Source organism: Penaeus monodon, unplaced genomic scaffold (genome assembly GCF_015228065.2).
Source record: "Penaeus monodon isolate SGIC_2016 unplaced genomic scaffold, NSTDA_Pmon_1 PmonScaffold_955, whole genome shotgun sequence".
Classification (NCBI taxonomy): domain Eukaryota; kingdom Metazoa; phylum Arthropoda; class Malacostraca; order Decapoda; family Penaeidae; genus Penaeus; species Penaeus monodon.
Window position 1 is genome coordinate 23,098 of NW_023664936.1, and position 11,612 is coordinate 34,709.

Genomic DNA, 11,612 nt, shown 5'->3' on the forward strand with positions numbered 1-11,612 from the left:
GATTTTATTTTACATAATACATATGTATTTTATATGGGTATGTAAGATCATATGTGTTTATATATAGTATATTTATATTTATGTTATCATATCATCAGCTTGAACAAAAACCCCGCGGACGTAGGCCCCAAAAACTTTGCGGTTTTTTTTTCTAGTCTTGGGGGCCCCCAAATTTCGTTATTTTTATCGTATTTGTCATTGGGGCGGTCTTTGCCTCTTTATGTTACTAACCCCGTCTGTTTCTTTCTTTGTCCATTTTCCTCCCGCCCCCGACTATTGACCTGCCCATTGCCATTTTTTTTTTTGATGCTCACATGTATATCTTGCAATTTTGTCGTTCCCTGATCACGTCGCCCTCATCCAATTCTTAGGTTAATTCCCCAATATCAACCTCTTTATCCCTCTCTGGGACTCTCTCCCCAGTAATTTTGGGTTTTAGTCCATGTTTCTGTTCTAGGTCAACTTTAGGGCCAATTGATAAAGACTTTTCTTTTTAAAATTAATGGCAAGGGCCTCTTTTGTATGCTACTTTTTCTGCCGAAGAAAATCCTAGACTTTTGCGTCACTTCATTTCCTCTCCCCTAGATATATTTGCTATATGAGTTCCCTTAGGTATATATACTTGTCCTACTACCTCTAGCGTTTTGCCATGTACATGTATCTGTTCAAATTGAACTCTACTGTTGAACATGTTCTAGTCTTTTTCTTGTTTATCCTAAGCTGACTTTCAGACTTTCTCTATTCAGTTGCTGCATTTCATTTACAGATTCACTGGCGAAAATATCATCTACAGATCTTAGATTGTTTAGGTATTTGTTTCCTATTTTGATAACATTTCCATTCCATTCTAGCTTCTTGAATATTTCCTTAAGGCAAAACAAAACAGTTTTGCTGAGATGGTATCGCCCTGTCTAACACCTTTTTGGATTGGCATTTTATTGGTTTCCGTGTGGAACTTCATGATTGCTGTCCCATCTTCGTATATGTCTTCCAATATTTTACAATATACCTCCTCTATTCCCTGTCTTCGAATATCTTCTAATACTGCTGGTATTTGTACAGAGTCAAATGCCTTTTTGTAATCGATGAATGCCATACACGGGTTTCCTACATTCGTTTATTATTTATCTTATTTGAGTGAGCGCAGGATGTGGTTTGTTACTGAGAATCCACTGGGGAAGCCTTTCTGTTTTCCGTAGGCTGGTTTGAATCCAACTGTCAGAGATACGAGCTGTGATGACTTGTGAACGGTTTGTAACAGGAAGGAGGCATATGGGTCAGTAGTTTTTTTAGAATCTTCTATCCCTTTATGTATCAAAATATTGTTGCCTTTTCCAGGCTCTCAGAGTTTTTCCGTTGATAAGGCATTTGTTAAAAATAAAGGCTAGTTTCAATGTTGCAATTACTCCTGTGTTTATTATAAAGTCTATACTAATTCCGTCTTCACCTGGCGTTTTACCTCTCTTCATGCCTTTAAGCGCTCTTTTTTTTTTCTTCTGTTGTTGATGTTAAGTACGTCTCTAGTTACCGCATTCACTTTTATCTGTGGTTATTCATTTGAGTTGTATAGATCCCTCTAAAAGTCTTCCACTGCTCTTATGATTTCATTCTATTATATGCCACTTCTCCATCTGGTTTTCTTGTTGCTTACATTTGATTTCTCCCTATTCCTAGTCTCCTTTTAGCTTTTTCCATGCTAGTACCTGAACACATTTCTTTATTATTATATTCTATTTCCGCACATCTCTCTTTTTTTTACTATATCTTTGTTATTTCGGGAAAATTTTTTGTTCCTTTTTGAGGAATTTTCTGAACTTTTTTTTGCATAAGCTTTTTATTTCTCCCGAAACTTCGATTTGCTTGCTTCTTACCCCCTACTTCAGTGCCTCCTTTATATGTCACTGAACTGTTTTGTGTTAGGTTTTTAATCTCCGTTGCAGAAGTAAAATTTTTTTTTTTGGATTTAAATTAAAATTCTGTCACTCTGGTCTTCATTAGCTATTTTTATTCCTTTCCCCTTCAATGTTTTATTTGGCCTTTGCCCATTCTATGGCCCCACTCCCAAACATTTTTTTAAAGAATTTCCCCCATTTTTTTTTACTGTATTGAGCCTATTTAATTATAAAACAATTTTCGTTTTTAAATATAAATGCGACTTCCATGTCCATTTTTCCTTCTTTTTTGAAAATTATTCTATTTTGAGTGATTGAGCCTCCAGTTATGAAGGTATATAAAGGGTCAAAAAAAAACGGAACCTAACCTCACCTCCCCCCCCCCCCCATATTTCCCTGCAGATGTTCCCCACATCCCCCCCCCACTGCCTTTTAGTCCTTTCCATGTAAATGTTGGGTGGCGCTCACTCCTTGTGCCCAAGGTGACCCAGTTTACTCCCTAGGGCCAGCCCCGATGGGGTAAGGTCGATCCAGCCTTCCCCCTTAGGGGGGGTTGGCCCGACACGGACCCGCCCACCACTTTCCCGAGACATCGTTTGTTGTTACCCCCCTGTGTTGTACCTTCATCAAAAAGAGTCAACCGGTAAACCCACACCCTGCAACCAGTCTATCCATTATTTTAAAGGTTTCTTATACAGGTATATAAATTAGCATTTTTCCTCTTCCAGTGTCTATTCTCCACTAAGTTTTTCTTTCTTTTCCCTTTTTTGGAGTAAAATCTCCCTATTTATTTTTTTTACTCTCTCCAAAATTAATATTTTTCTAAAAATTTTAAACTTTTGAATTTGAACTATCATGGAAACCCACAATGCAAAAACAGTAGGGGTCTTTTGGGAAAGGACCATGAAAAGAATTACCCCGTCCCCGGGAAAACGGACTCGAGAACATACGAGGGAACCCATTTTGGAGAACGGCGACCCAAAGGCGTCGAGGAGGAAACACTTCTCTTTACATGGAGAGGATGGTTAAATGTTTTAAAATCCACTAGCGGGGCTCCTGTATATGGAGGAAGGGGTCAGCGGGAAAATGAACAGAGTGCCAAAAAAGGGAACGTTTTGTCAACCCCCCAATCCCCTTGAGATAAGGAGAGAGAAAATTTTCACTGTACGGAAATCCAAAACAGGGAAGGTCGGGGGCCAAAGCAATGTCTCGACATACCTCCCGACCGAGGGAAAAAGGGGAACCAAAATCCTGAACATTTTTGCCAAACGGGAGAGAGGGGAGACCCATGGAAACCCCCGGAAGTCTGAGAGTAGATGACCCTCAAAAAAAAGGAATTAACCCCCAAAAAAAACAATCACTGGAGGAAGCACAGTGGGGGGAAGAGATGAGGATCCTCTGCTGGGGCCTCCTCTAAAAGGAACAAGGCTCCAAGCAGGACCTTATTGAACAAGTCTTCTCACTTCCCAACCTCCGCCTTCTTCTTATCCGGCCACCCTGCCCTTATCTCCTGCCCCTCCGCCTGACTTGACCTCCTTTGCTTCTGTTCGTCTTCTTCCCCTGCCCGGTTACCGGTTTCCTTTTTCGCTCTTTTTATACCCCCCCTTTCCCTTTCCTCTTCATCCTAAAGATGGAACCCAAAATGGATTTCGAAATGTAGTCTCTTTTCAAAAAATCTATTTTTGCATTGGGGTTTTCCTGCCATCTTCTAAAGCTCCCCTTTTTCTTTATCACTGTGGCTGGGGTTGGGCAAAATTGAACAATCTTAAAGTTGTACTTTTGTTTAGTTTTTATTGTTCTGAAGCTACTCTTTACTTATATATAAATTCCATGAATTCTTTTAAAATTTTGTAAACAAAAAACCTCCCCCAAATTCCTCTTGCACCCAGGGTTTACCTCGCAATAAGCACAAGTCCATCATTTTCCCCTTTCTGCTCTTCGCCTACCCATCAAACTTCACGAGTCCTACTCTCATTTAATAAGAATTTTTCCCAAGTAATCTAAAAGTGGGATTCAGTTCCTTTCCCCAATGTGGGGGCCTTTTTTTAAACCCAGAATTTTTAGCACACCCTCCCCGGGACGATCTGACCCCGGGTTCCCCACCTACGGGTTTTTAATGTATTTTATGGGAGTAGTTTGGCCCGGGGATTCACGGGTAAGCCTCCATCAGAAGTTGGCCCTGTCTAGTGTGGCTTATGGGCAAAACCAGGGGCCTTTCACTACGGAAATTTTCCCCTGAGCTGGGCTTGTTTATCAAAAGTGCAAATATGTGTGATTTTTTTTTTATACCTGTTTTCTTTTGCAAATGTACACTACACGCAATGTTCATTTTCGTGCACATTCACAGAAAACATCAACCTTACTATGTCCATCATATATATCAAAATTCCTTCCCATTATCAATTTACAAATATGCACATGGATACCTTTTTAAAACATATGGATACTATTTTGAAACATACCAAATCTTGTCCCTCTTAGTCACATCACTTTTAAACACAATACAATAAATATGTTAATATTTATAAATATATTTTAATATTATTTTTTTTTTTTTTTTTTTGTTTTTTTTTTTTGTGTTTATGTGTTAAAATATTTTTTTATAAATTATCTAAATAATATTACAATAAATATATAAAAAAAACCCATATCCAAAAAAATATTATTATAATATATATGCAATATAAATATTATATATTAATTTAAAATTATATATTATAATAATACAAACAACACATATTTTGAAATATTCACACAAACCTACACATTGCTTATTAAACATAACCTCCCCCCTATATATTTATGTATTGTATATGTATTATATATATTTTTAAATATATATAATATATATATATTAAATTTTTATTTTTGGGGGTTGGTTATATATAGCCACAGGTAAAAGTCTGGGCAACTGTAAATTTTTGCCGGGTGCTCCTTTAAATTGCCCGCCAAGAAAAGGCCCGATACCCTCTTCCCCACGAGTGTGACCAAATCGTAAAGGGGACCAAACCAACCCTGGGGGGGTGAGGTCCTGGCAATCTCGCAGTTGTGACTACCCCTTCTTTCTTCAAATTATCTTTCAAAATTGAGATTTTTTTTCAAAAAGGCACACTGTACCCCGAGTCCAGGTCCACCCCGGGTGGTGTGTGGCCCCAGGACCTCCCCTTTCCCATCACCCCATTTTTCCCAGTTTATGGTCCTCCCTTCTGTAAAAATTTGCTGCAACCGTTGCTCCTCACCTCCCTCTACTCCCGACAGCTTCCCCGGCTTCCCCTCGGCAGGCGCCCTCCGCTGTCTTCGGCAGGCATTTCCTCTCATGCCCTGGGCGGGCACTCCTCTGGCTTTTCTCGGCAGGCACTCCTGGGGCATTCCTCGGCAGCACTCCCCCGGGCATGCCCCCGGGCAGCAGCTCCCCCTACACTTTCTGGCAGGCAGCTCCCCGGGCAGCCCAAATGCCCCAAATCCTTTTGGGCGGGCATCCCCCCCCAAACTGGTGTTAAATGCATATCCCAACCCACCTTTTGCTCCTCGCACGCCCTGGCGGGCGGCTCTTCGCGCTCCGGGGCAGGTGGTCCTCGCATTTTCCCGGGCGGGGGGCTCCTCCGGCCGCCCTGACGGCAGTTCCTCCGACATTTTTCCGGGCGGACAGCTCTCGGGCTCGCCTAGCGGGCAGCTCCTCCTGCCGTTCTGGCGGGCATCCCACGCCAACTGGTGGTTCGGGTGCACCCCCAATTGCTCCCCCCTGCATCTTCAGTGGGCCCCCTTTGGTACGTTCTTGAAACATTTTCCTCCACGCGCCCCTGGGCACCCCTCCTCCGACAGTCCAACCCACAGATCCTTGGGGCGGCTCCCACCCAAGGGGGTCCTTCCTTTTGGGTGCATATCCCGCCCCACCTTGTCAAGCGGACATAAAGGCGGCCAACTCCTCCGACTTACGTGCAGTCATTTTCCCCTCGGGTGTGTTTTTTCACCGTGGGGCCGGGGTTTCCTCGACCGGGCTTCCGCGCCCGCGCCTGCTTCTTCCGAGGGGCCTTTTTCCCCCGGGAGTCTCCTTCCTTTTGTCCATCTTACCCGCTCGCGGTTCAGCAGAGGGATCACATTCATGTGTGACTCTGTGGTGGGCGCTCCTCGGGCCACGTTCAAACCCCCGGGAGTTTCACTTGATTTTTGCCCGACGACTGCTCCCTTGCGAGGAAGCGCCGAGAAAGGCCAAAAAGGGGACCCACATTCCTCCATAGTGCCTCTTTTCTTTCCGACCTCTCTCCCCTTGCGGTTTCCTGCGACCTGCTTTTCCCCACGCTCCCTCTGCTCCTCCCTTTCTGTATACAGAGCCAGTCTCGCCCTTCTTCTCCTCCCTGTGTAGTTAAAAAGGGCCCATGCTTTCAAGGCCCAGCAGTTCCCCCTTCCAAATTTGGTTCCTCATGGTGCCGTTTTTCAGACCGTCTGGTCCGGCAAGGTCGCCAAGTCGGGGTTCGTTTAAAAAGGATTTCCGAGTGCCAGTCAAGGGAAACCACCAAGAATACATCAAAGGTTTTACTGCAAAAGCACAAAAATTCCTACACTAACAAATAAAAACAGAAGGAAAAAGGATCCAGAAGCAGGCAGGTCCCCAGGGGAAGGGAGCCACAGGTCAAGGACAGCTGATAATTGTTCCCTGGTGCTCCTTTTATGTGCGCGCCAATGTAAATCCCGAAAACCCTCTTTCCCCCCACGGGGTGGGGTCGGGAAGGACCAAATCTGCTGCTGGGAGTGGAAAAACATCGCTGGGGTCCTAGAAATCTCGTATTTTGTGCATATAACTGTGCATTAAGCATAGTTATCAGAAATCTTCTGTCGGTGGCTGTTCATTTGTGTTTTTGATAACCAGTTTAAAACTACCTGATTTTGTACTGTATTTACAACGGGCATTTGGGTTGTTCTTGGGGAAAATCTAACTGTGGGAAACTGAAATACCGATGCAACTTTTACTTTTTATCGCGTCCTGTGGGTATGGGGAAAGATATGCTTGTCATTTTAGTGATTTCGTATTTGGTATTCTTTTTTTGGGGGGGGGTGGGTTATTTTTATTTTCCCGCTGTTTTATCTACTGTGGCCCGATGAGCATGGAACATTATAAATTTTATTTAGCACTGAAACAAAACCCTAGTATTCCTATTGGGTTTTTTTCTGTCACTCCCTTTAATTTAAAAAGGTCCACTTTTTTTGGTCCAATATTAAATTTTATGACTTGTAGCTTGTATTATCATTTCTTTTTGTTGGGAAATATAACTCTTTATTCACATTTTTTTCTCTTTAAGCACTACCACTTCACTTCCACTCGAAATTCTTAGTACTATTATCACGCCCAACCTGACACCCTCTTCCTTCCATATATTATATTTTATATATATATATTAAATATAAAATATATTATAAAATTTTATAAAATTTTTTTTTTTATTACAAAAAAAAAAAAAAAAACACACACACACACCACACACACACACACCACACATTATTATATATATTATTATATGTGTGTGTGTGTTGAATATATTATATTATATATATATATATATATATATATATATTATATTTTAAAAATTATATATCATTGTCATATATATATGTTGGTTGTTTATATTCAACACACCCCACACACACACACCACCCACCCCACACACACACAACAATTATATATATATATATATATATATATATTATATATATTACATATTATATGTTATTAACCACGTGTGATATTATATTATTTTTTTGTTTTTTTGGTTGGGGTGTTGGTGTTGTGGGGTGTGTGTGGTGTTTGTGTGTGGGTGTGTGTGTGTGTGTGTGTTGTTTTGTCTGTGCTGTGTGTGTATGTTTTTATTTTGTTTTTATTTATACAGATATAAAATTACAAATATTAACCCCCAAACCACACACACCCCCACACCAACACACACACACACCACCCATAATTTAAAAATATATATATATATATATATAATTTTATATATAATACATTTTATATACACATAAATCTATTATTATACATATTATGTATAATGTAACATTATATTTGTAATATACTGTTTTATATAACCTTAACCACACACATGTTATATATTTCGGGGTTTTTCGAGGGTTCGGTCCCCGGCCGTGCGTTGTTCCCTTGGGCAAGGAATTTTCACCTAAATTCCCTCCTAGCCCTGAGTGGACAGCCGCCCAAGTCGTGCGGGGCCCAACCCCGGGAAAAAATGAGAAATATTACCTAAAGGTAACACCGGCATCTCCGGGGAAAAGGGAAACTGGGGCCCACCAGTACTCACCCCAAGACATCACACATAAAAACTAAAATTTAAGTATCATGTGTACCACGCAATAATGGTGTTTGTGTGTGGTGTGTTTTTTTTGGTGTGTGTTTTGGGGTGGGTGGGGTGGGGTGTGTTGGGTTTGTGTGGGGGGTTGTGTGTGGTGGTGTTTTTGTGTAACACCACACCATCCTTCACATCACCCTGATGATGAACCCCCTAGATAGTTTTAAACTGCTTTGCATGCCTTCCGGTTGCACTGACAACGCTGGCAGTTTATGCGAAAAGGGCAGCTTGCAAAAACCCCCCCCTTTTCCCCGGTCAACCTCGGACTTCTGAATTCCTCCTGGGGGCCCCCCTGGAAACTGGATACCTAGTAGCCCCCGGCAAAAACGTATGGATCTGGGACAGAGGAGCCCAAAAGGCAAAAAAGCATGGCCCCCCGCTGTGGACACAACTGGCTCTGTAAAAAATCTTCCTTCACCCCCCTGGGTAAAGGGGGAACTTGGGGGAGAAGGGCCCTTTGTCATTCCTCCTCCTCTACAGATAAAACTCTCCAGCAACAAATACAATGGAATAGAAGCGGGGGGGAGGAGTACTACCCCTTCCCTAAAATTGAGGTGGCGTGGTTCCGTTGGGGGCCTGTGGGGCAAAGCCCCAAAGAACCCCACGGGGTTGTTGCCTCATAAAATGCTACTCCCTTTTATAGGGGGTAGCATCATTAATGGCAGGGGAGGTGTCCACCCAACACTTCCCCGGGTTTAAACCTCAGGAAACTCTCCAGAAAAAACGAAACATTTGCATTTTTTGGGGCGAATTCAATGTGATATCTAGTTGTGATCGACGGGCTTGGATGTCTGCCCTTTCCCCATGGCACGGGAGCTATCCCAGCACAAAAAATGCCTCCTACCCTGGACTTTGCAGGACAGGGTACGTGTATGCCCTGTGCCCCAAAAATGCCCGCTTTTTGTCAACTCCGGAAACTGCAGGGTTTCCCAAGTCCCGAGTTCTAGGCACTGACCATGGGCTGGTTTGCTACCCTCCCCCCAAATTTGAAATTCCCCATCTCTAGGTGCTTCACTTGGACAGAAGAGAGAGCACTCGAAAACCGAAGCCCGTTGTTCGTTTTGAGCCTTAAAGCACAAGGGACTAAAGCAGGAGTCCTTTTGAAACCCCCAGGGGAAGGGAAATTTCATCTCCTGAAGACACGGGGGACACGAAGTGTGTCGCATCCTCAGCTGAATGGCAATCGGGCTTGGGCCCGTCCTTTAGCCAGGGGGCGGTTGGGAAGGGACAGGACCATTCATCAGGCCTTTTTTTTTTGGTAATGCCTTTTACCTTCCTACCAAAACCCTTAAAAAAACGAGCTCTAAACCATCCTCACGATGATGTAGTCTCTTTGTGGGGGACAGATCATCTCAGATCTGTGGGGTTCTTGCTTACACTGTACCAGGTGAAAAAACCCCCCGGGGGAGAAATGGATGCAAATGGTATCACAAACATTTTTCCAGACCCATTCAGCAGGCCTCATATCCTTTCTGAGCTTAGGAAGGCGATCTTTAAATCAAAGGGGGAAAGCTGCAGGTATAGGGTTTTCCCTCTAAATGCAAAGGCAGGGGGTAAACCCATGGCACTGGCTTGCCATATAGTCTTGACTGCCAACTGGGCCCTCTGGTCCATTCCCCCCGACCCTTTTAAGGGCAGGTCTCCCTCTCTGGGAAAGGGGAAAAGGGGATGTGGGACTGTAAAAACTCCGGGGCTCACACTGCTGTTCGAGGGATGGGGTTCGCTCAATCCTTCTGAAAAGGGTCTGTGACCCTCATTAAGGCCCCGAACTGGGGCAATCTGGATTAACTCTTGGTAAGCCCAAAGATTGCTCCTAGTACTTTAAGTCTCTTGGGTGTGCATATTTATTATATATTATATATATTATATATATATATTATATTATATATATATATATATTTTATAACACATTTGTATACCAATATTTTTTGTATATAATTTTAATATATCTATTATTCATTTTATGCATAATATTTGTTATTATATTATTATATTATATATAATTTTATTATAAATTTATTAATTACTAAACAATAGCATAAAAAACTCATCATAGAACCTATAACTTGTACAATTGGCTCACTTCCTAAAATTAATTTTTTTAAATAAATTTTTGTAAAAAATGGGTACCCTTGTATTTATTTGATCAAAAAGACAACCTACTGTTTCAAATCAAAAAGGGGTAATAATCTTCAAAAAGTATTTTATGGGGAAATTTAAAAACCTTGAAATCGAAACCAAAAACGCTTTTTACAAAAATTACCCTTAAATAAAATTTAACCCAAACCATTGCTATTTTTTAAAAACAGCCTTCAGAACCACTTTAATTTTGTTTTAACATTTTTTATCTTTTACCTGTTTTTACTGCCGGGGCAAAATGGCAATTTATTTCCACTGGACTCCATGAGCAATCATCTTTCTCGCCAAAGAAACATTTCACAATCTCACTCCATCTCCTACACAGATTTGTATTCTATTCCCCAAACCCCCCTCCCAAAACCTCATTATCTCGGTGTCTTTTTTTATTTGAAAGAGGAAACCCGCTAAAAAATATTATATGCAATCACCCCGTTTCAACCCGGTTTCCAAACCCCATTATCACCCATACTGGTTTTTTGTCATTCTTTAAAATTTTGTTTTTCCCCCGTAATATTCTATTCCTTATCGTTATTCACTGTTTTTTTTTATTATTAATCTCGTCTTTTTCTTATGAAAAAACGAATTATCTCTTATGTATCTTTTGTTTTTTTAAATCATTCAATTAATTTTTTATTATATTGTTTTTCTAATGCGGTTTTTTTCAAATTTTACAACACGGGATGGGTATTTGATAAACACATGAAACTAAATTATGGCCGTGTTAGTCTATTAGTTGTCTTAATTCTTCTATATATATATATATATATATTATTATTATATATATATATTATATATATAGGGCCAAAATTTTATATATATTTTATATATTAATATTATATATAAATTATTTATATATAATTTATATATATATTAAAAAAAAAAAAAATTTATTATTTAGGGTGTGGTGTTGTGTTTGGGGGTTTTGTTTGTTGTTTTTTTTTGGGTTTTTTGGTGGGTTTTGGGGTGGTGTTGTGGGTGGGGTGGTTTTTGTTCCCTTTTTTTGTTGCTGCAGTAGTATTAGAGTGGGGTGTTTACATAAAATATATTTTTAAATTTTATATTTTAATTTTTTTTTTCATTGTTACTTTGTTTATTAAAAGTGTGTCTTGTACATTTATAGGTTTTTAAATTAAACCCCCCAAAATTTAACAATAAAGGTTATTTCCGATTTCTTTAAAATTTTTTTTTTTACCCAAACAGGGAAATCAGGGAAAGTAAATAGAACTTC

At 40.6% G+C, this 11,612-nt stretch overlaps 1 protein-coding gene across 1 annotated transcript; it reads right to left on the reverse strand.

The window, feature by feature from the left end:
- Positions 1–1,129: 1,129 nt before the first annotated feature.
- Positions 1,130–6,128, reverse strand: LOC119572078. The gene is made up of 3 exons (XM_037919078.1): positions 5,964–6,128; positions 5,132–5,579; positions 1,130–1,215 (listed from the first exon to the last, which is right to left on the reverse strand). The coding sequence occupies exons 1-3, from the start codon at positions 6,126–6,128 to the stop codon at positions 1,130–1,132; spliced, it is 699 nt and encodes a 232-aa protein (XP_037775006.1).
- Between the last annotated feature and the right edge of the window lie 5,484 nt (positions 6,129–11,612).